Raw genomic sequence first — 15,663 nt, 5'->3', positions numbered from 1 at the left:
CTGTCCCCTCCCCTCTGGTGTCCCCTCCGATGTCCCCCGTTAGTGTCCCCAGTGTCCCCTCCCCGGTGTCCCCTTCCTTGTCCCCGTTAGTGTCCCCCCTGTCCCCTCCCCCTCTGGTGTCCCCTCCGATGTCCCCCGGTGTCCCCGCGGTGTCCCCACGGCTGCAGCAGGAATAGAAAAGCTCTTTATTGGATGGGCGGGGCTGGGACACGGGGACAGGGACACGGGGGAGTGACAGGGACATTGTGGGGACAGAGGGACATGGGGGAGGACAGGGACAGAGGACACAGGGACATCATGGGGTCACAGGGACAGGGGGACATGGTGGGGCAAGGGACATTGGGGACACAGGGACATTGTGAGGGACGACGGGGACACAGGGCGTGACAGGGACATCGTGGGGGGGATGGACATGGGGACAAAGGGACATTGGGGACAAGGGGGCAATGACAGGGACAGGGGATGACAGGGACATTGTGGGGGACAGGGACATGAGGGGGTGACAAGGGACGGGGTGACAAGGGACACATGGGGGTGGCAGGAGGGGGACATGGGGAGGTGACAGGGACATTGAGGGTGACGGGGACATGGGGACACGGGGACATGGGGGCAGGTGATGGGGACATCATGGAGGGGGACAGGGACATTGTGGGGACACAGGGACATCATAGGAGGGTGACAGGGGCAGGGGGACATGGTGGGGACACAGGGACATGGGGACAGGGACATTGTGGGGGTGACAGGGACATGGGGGGACTGGGGGACATTGGGGTGACACAGGGATATGGGGGGACAGGGACACGTGGGGGTGGCAGGAGGACATTGAGGGTGACAGGGACATCAGGGGGTGACAAGGGACAGAGCAGGGGAGGGGCCACGGGTGGCCCCGGTGTCACAGTCGCGGTGTGTGGCGATGTCACAGTGTGACCGATGTCACGGTGTCACCAATGTCACGGTGTCACAGTGTCACAGATGTCACCAATGTCACAGTGTCACCAATGTCACGGTGTCACAGTGTCACCAATGTCACGGTGTCACCGTCACTCACAGTTTCGTCTCCCCCCTCCCTCCCCCCATTTATTAATTAATCATTAATTATTCATTAATTAAAAACGTCATCAGCAGCAGCGGGCGGGGCAGGGGTGGCCTTGGGGACACGGGGACAGCGGATGGTGCCAGCCCATCCCCCACAGTGCAGGGGAGGGGACAGGAGTGTCCCCAACGCCCGCGCGGTGCCACCCCCCGGGCTGGGGAGGGGACCCTGGGGTCCTTGGGGGGGTCACAGTGTCACCTGTGGGGTCACAGGGTCACCTGTGGGGTCACAGGGTCACGGTGTCACCATGTCACCTGCAGGGTCACAGGGTCACCCACAGGGTCACGGTGTCACCCATGGGATCACAGTGTCACCTGCAGGGTCACCCACAGGGTCACAGTGTCACCCACAGGGTCACGGTGTCACCTGTGGGGTCACAGTGTCACCTGCAGGGTCACCCACAGGGTCACCTGTAAGGTCAGGGTCACCTGTGGGGTCACGGTGCCACCCACAGGGATGTGGGGTCACCTATGGGGTCACAGTGTCACCTGCAGGGACAGGCATTGGTTGGTGTCACCCACAGGGTCACAGTGCCACCTGCGGGGTCACAGTGTCACCCACAGGGACGTGGTGTCACCGATGGGATCACAGTGCCACCTGTAGGGTCACAGTGTCACCCACAGACAGGTGGTGTCACCTCTGGAGTCACAGTGTCACCAATGTGATCACGGTGTCACCCACAGGGGCCCGATGGGGTCACTGCGTCACCCACAGTGTTGTGGTGTCACCTTTGGGGACAGGCATTGGTTGGTGTCACCCACAGGGTCACAGTGCCACCCACAGGGTCACAGTGTCACCCACGGGGATGTGGTGTCACTGATGGGGTCACAGTGTCACCCACAGGGTCACAGTGTCACCTGTGTCACAGGGTCACGGTGTCACCAATACAGTCACGGTGTCACCCACAGTGATGTGATGTCACCCACGGTGACATTGGTTGGCATTGGTTAGTGTCACCCGTGGGGACAGGGACACCCCGAGCTGTCCCTGGGGCTCTGTTGGTGGCCCTGGTGTCACCCTTGGGGACACGGCTCATGCTCGTGGTGGCACTTTGGGGACAAACGAGGGGACAAAACGTGGCCTCAGCGGGGACCTGTCCTTGTCCTCCATGGTGTCCCCATCATTGTCACCTCAGTGCCACCTCAGTGCCACCAGGCTGTCCTTGTCCTCCTTGGTGACACTGTCACCATCATTGTCACCTCAGTGCCACCTCAGTGCCACCAGGCTGTCCTTGTCCTCCTTGGTGTCACCATCATTGTCACCTCAGTGTCACCAGGACCTGTCCTTGTCCTCCATGGTGACCGTGGGGACTGTCACCATCATTGTCACCTCAGTGCCACCTCAGTGCCACCGAGCTGTCCTTGTCCTCCATGGTGACACCATGGGGACTGTCACCATCATTGTCACCTCAGTGCCATCTTGTCCTCCATGGTGTCACCATCATTGTCACCTCAGTGCCACCAGGACTTGTCCTTGTCCTCAGTGTCACCTCCTGGGCCACAAGCACCTTGTTGTCCTCGTTGTCACTCGGTGCCACCAGGACCTGTCCTTGTCCTCCTGGTGTCACCTCACGGGGACTCATCCGTGTCCCCATTGTCACCACGAGTGCCACCAGTGCTCGTCCTCGCTGCTGTCACCAGGACGTGTCCTTGTCCTTTCTGTCACCAGGACGTGTCCTTGTCCCTGCCGGTGCCACCACGGCGTCCTCGTGGCTGCCACTCCATGGGGACACGTCCTTGTCCCCGCTGTCCTTGCCGGTGTCACCCGGGTGACATCTTCCTCCTCCTCGGTGTCACCCTCCGTGTCCTTGTCCTCGTTGTCACCTCAGGTGCCACCCGCCGTGTCCGTGTCCTCGCTGGTGTCACCTCAGGAGCCCCTCCGTGTCCTCAATGTCACCGCGGGGCCACCAGAGCGTCCCAAGGGGGTGTCCCCAAGGTGTCCCCAGGGGTGTCCCCTCTGTGCCAGGGGTATCCCAAGGGTGCCGCCTCTGTCCCCAGGGGTGTCCCCGAGGTGTCCCCTCTGTCCCTGGGATGTCCTCTCTGTCTCTCTGTCCCCAGGGGTGTCTCGGAGGTGTCCCCGGGGGTGTCCCCACTGTCCCCTCTCTCCCAGGGGTGTCCCCATGGATGTCCAGGGGTGTCCCCAGAGTGTCCCCAGCGTATCTGGGAGTGTCCCTGGGGGTGTCCCCTCTGTCCCCAGGGGTGTCCCCTCTGTCCCCAGGGTGTCCCCTCTGTCCCAGGGCTGTCCCCAGGGGTGCCCCCCACTGTCCCCTCTCTCCCAGGGGTGTCCCCATGGATGTCCAGGGGTGTCCCCAAGGTGTCCCCTCTGTCCCTGGGATGTCCTCTCTGTCTCTCTGTCCCCAGGGTGTCCCCTCTCTCCCAGGGGTGTCCCCAGGGTGTCCCCTCTGTCCCCAGGGCTGTCTCTGGGATGTCCCCAGGGGTGTCCCCAGGGTGCTGCCTTTGTCCACAGGGGTGTCCCCTCTGTCCCAGGGCTGTCCCCAGGATGTCCAGGGGTGTCCCCAAGGTGTCCCCAGCATATCCGGGGCTGTCCCAGTGGGTGTCCCTTCTGTCCCCAGGGTGTCCCCTCTGTCCCAGGGGTGTCCCCAGGGTATCTGGGAGTGTCCCCAGGGCTGTCCCCTCTGTGCCAGGGGTGTCTGGATGTCCCCAGGGGTGTCCCCAGGGTATCTGGGGGTGTCCCCTCGGTGTCCCAGGGCTGTCCCCTCGGTGTCCCCTCTCTCCCAGGGTGTCCCCTCTGTCCCAGGGGTGTCCCCAGGGTATCTGGGGGTGTCCCCTCGGTGTCCCCTCTGTTCCCCCCCCCCCCCCCCCCCCCCCCCGTCCCGGTCATACCTCGGACTCGAGGCTGGAGAAGTGGGCGGAGCCTCTCCGGGCCCCCAGCGGCTCCGCCCCCCCCCCGCAGCTGTGGTGGTGAGGGGGGGGTGGGGGAGGGGACGGGGCCGCGCGGGGGGGGCCGTGGGCGGGGGGGTGATGGGGGTGGGGGTGGGGGGGGTGGTGATGGGGGGAGGGTCCCCAGATCCCCCCCGCCCCTCCCCCTCCCCCACCCCCCCATAGCCCCGCCCAGGCCCCGCCCCCCCCGCCCCCCCCCCCACGCGCTCAGGTCCTCGAGGCTGCGCGAGGCCGGGGGGGGGCGGCGCGCGCAGGGGGGGCCGTGCCGGCGGTGGGGCGGGGGGGGGAGGGGCGCCCCCCAAAACCCCGCCCCCCAGGGACCCCCCCAGTAACCGGAATGGTGGGGGGGGGGTCCCCACGGCTGCCCCTCCCCCCCCCAGTCCCGGAGCCGCTCGGCCGAGCAGCTGCGGCAGCGCGGGGGGAGGGGCGCGTAAAGCGGGGGGGGGTGGGGGGGAGGGGACCCCAAAAACTCCAGGCTGCCCCACCCCCCCCCGTGGCCGTAGCCCCCCCCCCAGGGACCCCCCCCCCAATTTCTCGGCCGACCAGCAGCGCCCCGGGGGGGGGAGGGGGTGGTGGGGGAGGGGCCGCTCTCGGGCCCCGCCCCCCCGCACGGTGCAGAAATAGGGGGGGAGGGGCGGCGGGGGGGGGTGGGAGCACCAGCACGGGGGGGGGTGGTGGGGGAGGGGCGGGGGGCTCTGGGGGGGCGCGGGGGGAGGGGCCGCGGATGCGGGGGGGGGGAGGGGCGGCCTCGCACCCCTCCGAGTCCGAGTCGGAGATGTCGGGGTAGAGCGCGGGGGGAGGGGGCGGGGCCAGGTGCGCCGGATGCCCCGCCCCCCTGCACAGGTGAGGGTGGGGGCGGGGCCTCAGCAGGGGCTGAGCCTCGGGGTCCCCTCCCCCAATGCCGGGGGTCCCTCTGTGGGAGGGGGCGCGGCGCGGGGCGGGGGGCGCGGGGGGGCTGCGCTCGTCCTCGTAGCTCAGGCGCGCGTACGCGAACGGGGGCTCGGGCTCCTCGCGGGGACCCCCCCCCGAAATCCCCGAACCCCCCAAGGGCTCGTAGCGGCCGCGGGGGGGGGGCGCGGCGGGGCCAGGGGGGGGTGAAGGGGTCGGGGGGGGTCCCGGGGGGGTAGCGGGGCGGGGGGGGGAGGGGAGCGGGACCCCCGGCTGAGCCCCTGCGGTTCGATGGGGCCGTAGAAGCGATGGAAGGAGTCGGGGGCGCCCCCGCGGCGCGAGGAGGGGGCGGGCAGGGGGCGCCAGCGCTCGGGGGGGGGGGGGCGGCGGTCGCGGGGGGGGGTGGGCGTGGGCAGGGAGGGGGGGCGTGGGGGGGAGGGGCGCGGAGGGCGTGGGGAGGGGGCGTGGGGGGATCCTCGGCGCTGCAGCAGCTGTACATGCCCTGGTGGGGGGGGGGGGACAGACAGAGGGGACATGGGGACATTGGGGGGGCAGTGGGTGGCCCCATCCTGTGCCCCCAATGTCACCGTGTCCCCCCATGACCCCGATGTCCCCACATCCCTCCCCAATGTCCCCAAGCCCCTGATGTCCCCAATGTCCACCATGTTCCAAACACTCCCAGTGCCCTCAATCGTCCCAATGTCCCCACAGTCCCCCTGATATCCCCAATTCCCAATGTCCCCAATCCCCCCCCAGTGTCCCCAACGTTCCTGATGTCCTCGATGTCCCCAAGTCCTCAATCCCCTCAGTGTCCCCAACATCCCCAATTCCCCCCAGTGTCCCCAATGCCCACAATCCCCCCAATGTCCCCAATGTCCCAAATACCCCCAGTGTCCCCCAATATCCCCCATATTCCCAATGTCCCCAATGTCCTCCAGTATCCCCATTGCCCCCCATATCCCCAATGTCCCCAACCCCCACAATGTCCCCAATATCCCCAATGACCTCAATGTCCCCCCAATCCCCCCAATGTCCCCAACACCCCCACTGTCCCCAGTGTCCCAAATGTCCCAATGTCCCCCAATATCCCAAATCACCCCAATGTCCCCAATATCCCCAGTGTTCTCGATGTCCTCACATCTCCCCAATGTCCCCAACGTCCCCAATTCCCCAATATCCCCAATCCCCCCCAATGTCCCCACTGTCCCCGATGTCCCCCCTGTCCCCGATGTCCCCAATGTCCCAAATCCTCCCAATATCCCCAATGTCCCCCAGTGTCCCCAATGTCCCCAATGTACCCTGCTGATGGCCAGCAGGCAGCGCAGCCGCCCGGGCGTGCCCAGGTGCCTCCGTTTCCAGTGACCCCAATGTCCCCAATGTCCCCCAGTGTCCTCAGTCCCCAATGTCCCCAGTGTCCCCAATGACCTCAATGTCCCCCCAATGTCCCCAATCCCCCCCAATCCCCCCAGTGTCCCCAATGTCCCCAATCCCCCCAGTGTCCCCAATGCCCCCAACCCCCCCCAATGTCCTCAATGCCCCCAATATCCAAAATCACCCCAATGTCCCCAATTCCCCACAATGTTCCCAATCCTCCCAATGCCCCCAATGTCCCCCAATGTCCCCCAATGTCCCCGATGTCCCCAATGTCTCCAATGTCCTCAGTGTCCCCAGTCCCCTCAATCCCCCCAATGTCTCCAATGTCCCCAATGTCCCCCAGTGTCCCCAATGTCCCCAGTAACCCAACATCCCCAATATCCCCATGTCCCCCTAATCCTCCCAGTGTCCCCAATGTCCCCCAGTGTCCCCGGTGTCCCCGTACCCTGCTGATGGCCAGCAGGCAGCGCAGCCGCCCGGGCGTGCCCAGGTGCCTCAGTTTCCAGTGCACCCCAATGTCCCCAATGTCCCCCAGTGTCCCCAATGTCCCCAGTGTCCCCAACATCCCCAATGTCCCAAATCCTCCCAATGTCCCCAATGACCTCAATGTCCCCCCAATGTCCCCAGTCCCCCCAGTGTCCCCAATATCCCAAATCACCCCAATGTCCCCAATGTCCCCCCAATCCCCTCAATGTCCCCAACACCCCTAATGTCCCAAATCTTCCCAACACCCCCAATGTCACCCCTGTCCCCGATGTCCCCAGTGTCCCCAACATCCACAATGTCCCCAATATCCCCAATACCCCCAATGCCCCCAGTGTCCCCAATCCCCCCCAATGTCCCCAATGTCCCCAGTGTCCCCGATGTCCCCGTACCCTGCTGATGGCCAGCAGGCAGCGCAGCCGCCCGGGCGTGCCCAGGTGCCTCAGCTTCCAGTGACCCCAATGTCCCCAATGTCCCCAATACCCCCCAGTGTCCCCCAATATCCCCCATATTCCCAATGTCCCTGATGTCCCCAATGTCCTCCAGTATCCCCATTGCCCCCCATACCCCCAATGTCCCCAACCCCCACAATGTCCCCAATCCCCCCAACACCCCCAATGTCCCCACTGTCCCCAATCCCCCCAGTGTCCCCAATGCCCCCAATGTCCCCACTGTCCCCCAATATCCAAAATCACCCCAATGTCCCCAATTCCCCACAATGTTCCCAATGTCCCCAATGTCCCCAGTGTCCCCCAATATCCCCCATATTCCCAATGTCCCTGATGTCCCTGATGTCCCCAATGTCCTCCAGTATCCCCATTGCCCCCCATACCCCCAATGTCCCCAACACCCCTAATATCCCCAATGTCCCCAATACCCCCAGTGTCCCCAATGTCCCCACTGTCCCCCAATATCCAAAATCACTACAATGTCCCCAATGTCCCCAATGTCCCAAATCCTCCCAATGTCCCCAATGTCCCCCGATGTCCCCAGTGTCCCCGTACCCTGCTGATGGCCAGCAGGCAGCGCAGCCGCCCGGGCGTGCCCAGGTGCCTCCGTTTCCAGTGCACCCCAATGTCCCCAGTGTCCCCAATTCCCCCCAATGTCCCCAATGTCCCCAATGTCCCAAATCCTCCCAATGTCCCCAATACCCCCCCAGTGCCCCCAATGTCCCCAATCCCCCCCAATGTCCCCAATCCCCCCAGTGTCCTCAATCACCCCAATGTCCCCAATTCCCCACAATGTTCCCAATCCTCCCAATCCCCCCAATGTCCCCGATGTCCCAAAGTCCCCAATGTCCCCAATGTCTCCAATGTCCCCAGTGTCCCCAGTCCCCTCAATCCCCCCAATGTCCCCAATGTCCCCAGTGTCCCCAATCCCCCCCAGTGTCCCCAATGTCCCCAATACCCCCCCGATGTCCCCCCAGTGTCCCCGTACCCTGCTGATGGCCAGCAGGCAGCGCAGCCGCCCGGGCGTGCCCAGGTGCCTCAGTTTCCAGTGCACCAGGTGCTCCCAGGCGAACACGAGCAGGCTCAGCCCCATGGCCACCAGCAGCATGTAGAACACGCCGGCCATGTTGTCGATGTCCAGCTTGCTGCTCATCACCTCCAGCTTCTCCTGGTGGCAGATCCCCGACAGCCAGAGCCGCTCCAGCATCTCGATCTCGTCTGCCGTGGGGCGGGCACGGGGGTCAGGGGGGTGTGGGGGCATCTTGGGGGGGGTTTGGGGGAGTTTCAGGGGGTTTGGAGGCATCCTAGGGGGTTTTGGGGCCATCTCAGGGGGTTTGGGGGTATCTCGAGGGGGTTTGGAGGGGTTCTTGGAGGTCCTGGAGATTCTCTTTTGAGGTTTGGAGGTATCTCAGGGGGGTTTGGGATAATCTCAGGGGGTTTGGGAGGCATCTCAGAGGGGTTTGGGGGCATCTCAGGGGGTTTTGGGGGCATCTCAGAGGGGTTTGGGGGCATCTGAGGGGCTTTGAAGGTCATCTTGGTGGGATTAGGAGGTGGCTTTGGGGGCTAGGAGTCATCTCAGAGGGGTTTGGGGGAATCTCAGGGGGGTTTGGGGGCATCTCAGGGGGTTTGGGGGTATCTCGAGGGGGTTTGGGGGCATCTCAGGGGGGTTTGGGGGTATCTTGAGGGGATTTGGGGGCATCTCAGAGGGGTTTGGGGGTATCTCAAGGGGGTTTGGAGGAACTCTTTGGGTCTTGGAGGGGTTCTTGGAGGTCCTGGAGATTCTCTTTTGGGGTTTGGAGGTATCTCAGGGGGTTTGGGGACAACTCAGAGGGGTTTGGGGGCATCTCATGGGGGTTTTGGGGTCATCTGAGGGGCTTTGAAGGTCATCTTGGTGGGATTAGGAGGCGGCTTTGGGGGCTAGGAGTCATCTCAGGGGGTTTGGGGGCATCTCAGGGGGGTTTGGGGGCATCTCAGAGGGGTTTGGGGGAATCTCAGGGGGTTTGGGGGTATCTCGAGGGGGTTTGGAGGAACTCTTTGGGTCTTGGAGGGGTTCTTGGAGGTCCTGGAGATTCTCTTTTGGGGTTTGGAGGTATCTCAGGGGGTTTTGGAGGCATCTCAGAGGGTTTGGGAGCATCTTGGAGGGATCTGAAGGTCATCTTAGGAGGTTGAGGGGTCATTTGAGGGTATTAGAAGGTCCAAAACCCCTCCAGGACTTCCCCAGGACCTCTAAACTCAGCAAAGACAATCCAAACCCCCCAAAACTCCCCAAAATCCCCCCAGACCCACCATCCCCCAGGAGCTGGAGCAGGGCCAGGTCCAGGGGCCGTTTCCAGTGGGATCCCCTCTGCAGGGCGATGCCGTAGGGACCCCAAAACCCCATAAAATCCCCCAAAACGCCCTAAAGACCCCCCAAAATCCCCCCAGACCCACCATCCCCGAGGAGCTGGAGCAGGGCCAGGTCCAGGGGCCGTTTCCAGCGCGAGCCCCGCTGCAGGGCGATGCCGTAGAGACCCCAAAAACCCCATAAAATCCCATAAAATCCCAATAGGACACCCAAAACTCCATCAGGACACCCCCAAATCCCCCCAGACCCACCATCCCCGAGGAGCTGGAGCAGGGCCAGGTCCACGGGGCGCTTCCAGCAGGAGCCCCTCTGCAGGGCGATGCCATAGGGACCCCAAAACCCCCCAAAAACCCCATAAAATCCCCCAAAACGCCCTAAAGACCCCCCAAAACCCCCCAAAATCCCCCCAGACCCACCGTCCCCGAGGAGCTGGAGCAGGGCCAGGTCCACGGGCCGTTTCCAGCGGGAGCCCCGCTGCAGGGCGATGCCGTAGGGACCCCAAAACCCCTCAAAAACCCCCTAAAATCCCCCAAAATCCCCCAAAATCCCCCCAGACCCACCATCGCCCAGGAGCTGGAGCAGGACCAGGTCCAGGGGTCGTTTCCAGCGCGAGCCCCTCTGCAGGGTGAAGACGTAGGGACCCCAAAACCCCATAAAATCCCCCAAAAACGCCCTAAAGACCCCCCAAAACCCCTCAGATCCCCACAAACGCACCATCCCCGAGGAGCTGGAGCAGGGCCAGGTCCAGGGGCCGTTTCCAGCATGAGCCCCTCTGCAGGGTGAAGCCGTAGGGACTCCAAAACCCCCCTAAAACCCCATAAAATCCCCCAAAAACGCCCTAAAGACCCCCCAAAATCCCCCCAGACCCACCGTCGCCCAGGAGCTGGAGCAGGGCCAGGTCCAGGGGCTGTTTCCAGCATGAGCCCCGCTGCAGGGCGATGCCGTAGGGACCCCAAACCCCCCAAAAACCCCCTAAAATCCCCCAAAACCCCCCAAAATCCCCCCAGACCCACCATCGCCTAGGAGCTGGAGCAGGGCCAGGTCCACGGGCCGTTTCCAGCGGGAGCCCCGCTGCAGGGCGATGCCGTAGCCCGTGGAGGCGAACACCTTGCCCGAGCCGATGGTGACGAGCTTGCAGCCCTCCTCCTTGCGGGCCATGTAGTTCAGCACGGCCGCGTCGTAGATGAAGGCGTCCAGCTTGCTGCGGGACACGCCCACCCCGCCTAAGCCACGCCCACTGGTCGGAGACCCCGCCCTCAACACCTAAACCCCGCCCACCCTATCACTTGTGCACTTAACTCTGCCCTAAGCCCAGCCCACACAACCTAAGCCACGCCCACAGCCTCACTTGTGCACTAAACACTGTCCCATGCCCCGCCCACAGCCTATAGGCCACGCCCATGTACACCAGGCTCCGCCCAGTGCAGCTAAACCCCGCCCACAGCCTTACCTGTGCACTAAGCCCCGCCCACAGTTTTACCTATGGTGTTGGCAATAGCCCTAAGCCCCGCCCACATTGTATAGGTCATGCCTATGTGCCCCCGCCCACATTGTATAGGCCACGCCCATGCACACCAGGCTCCGCCTACAGCAGCTAAACCCTGCCCACAGCATTACTTCTGCACTAAGCCCTGCCCACTGTGTCACCTATGGTATTTGCAATACACCTAAGCCCCGCCCACAGGGTATAGGCCACGCCCATGCACACCAGGCTCCGCCCACTGCAGGTAAACCCCGCCCACAGCCTCACCTGTGCACTAAGCCCCGCCCACAGTTTTACCTATGGTGTTGGCAATACCCCTAAGCCCCGCCCACATTGTATAGGCCACGCCCACGTACACATTTTCCCCCATTTTTCCCCAATTTCTCCCCTATTTTTCCCCTTTATTTCCCCATTTCCCTCCCTTTTCCCCCCATTTCTCCCCATTTTCCCCGTTTCCTCCATTTTACCCCTTTTTTCCCATTTCTCCTCCATTTTCCCCATTTCCCCCAATTTCTCCCCCCTTTCCCCCCATTTTTCTCCATTTTCCCCCAATTTTTCCCCATTTTCTCCATTCCTCTCCCTTACACCATTTCCCCAATTTTCCCCCATTCCCCCCATTATTTCCCCATTATTTCCCCATTTCTCCCCATTTCTCCCCATTTTCCCCCATTATTTCCCCATTTCCCCCCCATTTCTCCCCCATTCTCCCCGTTTTTCCCGATTTCGCGGTGTTTTACCCCGTTTTGAGGTGCTGCAGCGCGTCCTCCACGCCGCGCTGGTTGTAGCGCACCATGTAGCTGTGCATGGCCGGGTAATTGCTGCGGATGTTCTTCTCCGTGGAGCCGTTGGGCACGGTGCCGAACTTGAGAGGGGGGTACTGCTCCTGGGGACGCTGGAACTGCCCCAAAAACACCAAAAATCACATTGGAAACCCCAAAAATCGCATTGGAAACCCCAAAAATCACATTGGAAACCCCAAAAATTGCATTGGAAACCCCAAAAACCACATTGGAAACCCCAAAAATCACAGCAGAACCCCAAAACCACCACCATGAACTCCAGAGGGGGGTGCTGCTCCTGGGGACACTGGAACTGACCCAAAAACACCAAAAATCACATTGGAAACCCCAAAAATTGCATCAGGGACCCCAAAAATTGCATTGGAAACACCTAAAATCTGTGGGAAGGGGTAGAAAACCAATAGGGAGCCACCAAACACCCAAGAACATCTCCTGAACTTGAGAGGGGGGTGCTGCTCCTGGGGCCGCTGGAACTGACCCGAAAACATCAAAAATCGCATTGGAAACCCCAAAAATCACATTGGAAACCCCAAAAACCACATTGGAAACTCCAAAATCACAGCAGAAACCTCAAAAATCCACGGCAATGGGTAAAAAACCAAAAGACCCAAAATCGCCACCCTGAACTCCAGAGGGGGGTGCTGCTCCTGGGGACGCTGGAACTGCCCCAAAAACACCAAAAATCGCATCAGGAACCCCAAAAATCACATTGGAAACCCCAAAAATTGCATCAGGAACCCCAAAAATCACATTGGAAACCCCAAAAAATCACAGCAGAAACCCCAAAATCACCACCATGAACTCCAGAGGGGGGTGCTGCTCCTGGGGACGCTGGAACTGCCCCAGAAACACCAAAAATCGCATTGGAAACCCCAAAAATCACATTGGAAACCTCAAAAATCACATTGGAAACCCCAAAAATCAAATTGGAAACTCCAAAAACCGCATTGGGAACCCCAAAAATTGCAACAGAACCCCAAAAATCCATGGGAATGTGCTAAAAGACACCTGGGCCAAGAGGAACCCACCAAAGACCCAAAAGTGACACCAAACACCCAAGAACATCTCCTGAACTCCAGAGGGGGGTGCTGCTCCTGGGGACGCTGGAACTGACCCGAAACTGCCAAAAATCACATTGGAACCCCAAAAATTGCATTGGAAACCCCAAAAATTGCATTGGAAACCCCAAAAATTGCATCAGGAACCCCAAAAATCGCATCGGAAACCCCAAAAATTTCATTGAAAAGTCCAAAATCACATCAGGAACCCCAAAAATCACAGCAGAAACCCCAAAACCATCCAAAACCACCACCATGAACTCCAGAGGGGGGTGCTGCTCCTGGGGCTGCTGGAACTGACCCAAAAACGCCAAAAATCGCATTGGAAACCACAAAAATCGCATCAGGAACCCCAAAAATTGCATTGGAAACACCTAAAATCTGTGGGAAGGGGTAGAAAACCAATAGGGAGCCACCAAACACCCAAGAACATCTCCTGAACTTGAGATGGGGGTGCTGCTCCTGGGGCCGCTGGAAGTGCCCCAAAAACGCCAAAAATTGCATTGGAAACCCCAAAAATTGCATCAGGGACCCCAAAAATTGCATTGAAAAGTCCAAAATCACATCAGAAACCCCAAAAATCACAGCAGAAACCCCAAAACCATCACCATGAAACTCCAGAGGGGGGTACTGCTCCTGGGGACGCTGGAACTGACCCAAAACCACCAAAAATTGGACCAGGAACCCCAAAAATTGCATTGGAAATCCCAAAATCACATCAGGAACCCCAAAAATCACATTGGAAACCCCACAAATTAATGGGAATGTGCTAAAATACACCTGGGCCACCAAATACCCAAAAGGGACACCCAAAACTGACCCTCCTGGCGTCCCCCCAATGTCCCTCCATTGTCCCCAGGTGTCACCTTGCGGTCGCTAAGGCCGGACACGGTGTCCCCCTGGTCTATCCCACAGTGTCCCCCCAATGTCCCCCCAATGTCCCCCCAATGTCCCCCTGGTGTCCCCACAATGTCCCCGTGATGTTTCCCTGGTCTCCTCCCAATGTCCCCCAATGTCCCCCAATGTCCCCAGGTGTCACCTTGCGGTCGCTAAGGCCGAGCACGGTGTCCCCCTGGTCTCCTCTCAATGTCCCCACAATGTCCCCCTGCTGTCCCCAATGTCCCTCCATTGTCCCCAGATGTCACCTTAGGGTCGCTGAGGCCAGACACGGTGTCCCCCCTGGTCTCCCCCCAATGTCCCCACAATGTCCCCCAATGTCCCCCAATGTCCCCAGGTGTCACCTTGCGGTCGCTAAGGCCGAGCACGGTGTCCCCCTGGTCTCCTCTCAATGTCCCCACAATGTCCCCCTGCTGTCCCCAATGTCCCTCCATTGTCCCCAGATGTCACCTTAGGGTCGCTGAGGCCAGACACGGTGTCCCCCCTGGTCTCCCCCCAATGTCCCCACAATGTCCCCCAATGTCCCCCTGGTGTCCCCCCAATGTCCCCACAATGTCCCATTGGTCTCCCCCGTGCTGTCCCCCCAATGTCCCCGCAATGTCCCCAAGTGTCACCTTGTGGTCGCTGAGGCCGGACACGGTGTCCCCCTGGTCTCCCCACAATGTCCCCCAGTGTCCCCCCAATGTCCCCCTAATGTCCCCACAATGTCCCCCTGGTGTCCCCAGAATGTCGCCGTGATGTTTCCCTGGTCTCCTCCCAATGTTCCCCAATGTCCCCCAGTGTCCCCAACTGTCACCTTGCGGTCGCTGAGGCCGGACACGGTGTCCCCCTGGTCTCCCCACAATGTCCCCCCCAATGTCCCCCAATGTCCCCCGAATGTCCCCACAATGTCCCATTGGTCTCCCCCGTGCTGTCCCCCCAGTGTCCCCCCATTGTCCCCAGGTGTCACCTTGCAGTCGCTGAGGCCGGACACGGTGTCCCCCTGGTCTCCCCACAATGTCCCCCAATGTCCCCCCCATGTCCCTCTGGTGTCCCCCCAATGTCCCCACAATGTCCCATTGGTCTCCCCCGTGCTGTCCCCCCAATGTCCCCCAATGTCCCCCCCATTGTCCCCAGGTGTCACCTTGCGGTCACTGAGGCCGGACACGGTGTCCCCTGGTCTCCCACCAATGTCCCCACAATGTCCCCCAGTGTCCCCCTAATGTCCCCCAATGTCCCCAGGTGTCACCTTGCGGTCACTGAGGCCGGACACGGTGTCCCCCTGGTCTCCCCACAATGTCCCCCAGTGTCCCCCCAATGTCCCCCTAATGTCCCCACAATGTCCCCCTAATGTCCCCGTGATGTTTCCCTGGTCTCCTCCCAATGTCCCCACAATGTCCCCCAACATCCCCCTGGTCTCCACCCAATGTCCCTGTGCTGTTCCCCCAATGTCCCCCAATGTTCCCCAGTGTCCCCTATTGTCACCTTGCGGTCACTGAGGCCAGACACGGTGTCCCCCTGGTCTCCCCACAATGTCCCCCCACAGTGTCCCCTTGGTGTCCCACCTGATGTCCCCCCAGTGTCCCCACAATGTCCCCCTGGTCTTTCCTCGTGTCTCCCCAGTGTCCCCCTGGTCTACTCCCAATGTCCCCCCCATGTCCCCTGTTGTCCCCAGCTGTCACCTTGCGGTTTCTGAGGCCGGACACGGTGTCCCCCTGGTCCCCCCCAATGTCCCCACAATGTCCCATTGGTCTCCCCCGTGCTGTCCCCCCAATGTCCCCCAATGTCCCTCCAATGTCCCCCAATGTCCCCAACTGTCACCTTGCGGTCGCTGAGGCCGGGCACAATGTCCCCCTGGTCTCCCCACAATGTCCCCACAATGTCCCCCAGTGTCCCCCAATGTCCCCCTGGTGTG

The 15,663-nt window shown here is 61.5% G+C and overlaps 1 protein-coding gene and 1 long non-coding RNA gene across 2 annotated transcripts in view; one reads left to right on the top strand and one right to left on the bottom strand.

Annotated features, from left to right (window-relative positions):
• The first annotated feature begins 2,415 nt into the window (after positions 1 to 2,415).
• Positions 2,416 to 3,655, top strand: LOC141726749 (uncharacterized). The gene is made up of 2 exons (XR_012577770.1): positions 2,416 to 3,406; positions 3,614 to 3,655. It is a non-coding gene; the product is annotated as an uncharacterized LOC141726749 (long non-coding RNA).
• A 1,167-nt stretch (positions 3,656 to 4,822) lies between these two features.
• The window catches only part of LOC141726748 (glutamate receptor ionotropic, NMDA 2D-like), a 38,636-nt gene continuing 27,795 nt past the window's right edge, over positions 4,823 to 15,663 (bottom strand). The window contains 5 exon segments of the mRNA XM_074531796.1: positions 4,823 to 5,341; positions 5,344 to 5,383; positions 8,176 to 8,405; positions 10,545 to 10,732; positions 11,752 to 11,912. Of these exon segments, the coding sequence (XP_074387897.1) occupies positions 4,968 to 5,341; positions 5,344 to 5,383; positions 8,176 to 8,405; positions 10,545 to 10,732; positions 11,752 to 11,912 (993 nt within the window). The 3' untranslated portion in view covers positions 4,823 to 4,967.

Source organism: Zonotrichia albicollis, chromosome 38, assembly GCF_047830755.1.
Source record: "Zonotrichia albicollis isolate bZonAlb1 chromosome 38, bZonAlb1.hap1, whole genome shotgun sequence".
NCBI classification, from domain to species: Eukaryota; Metazoa; Chordata; class Aves; order Passeriformes; family Passerellidae; genus Zonotrichia; species Zonotrichia albicollis.
This window is presented reverse-complemented; position numbering and strand designations above follow the sequence as displayed.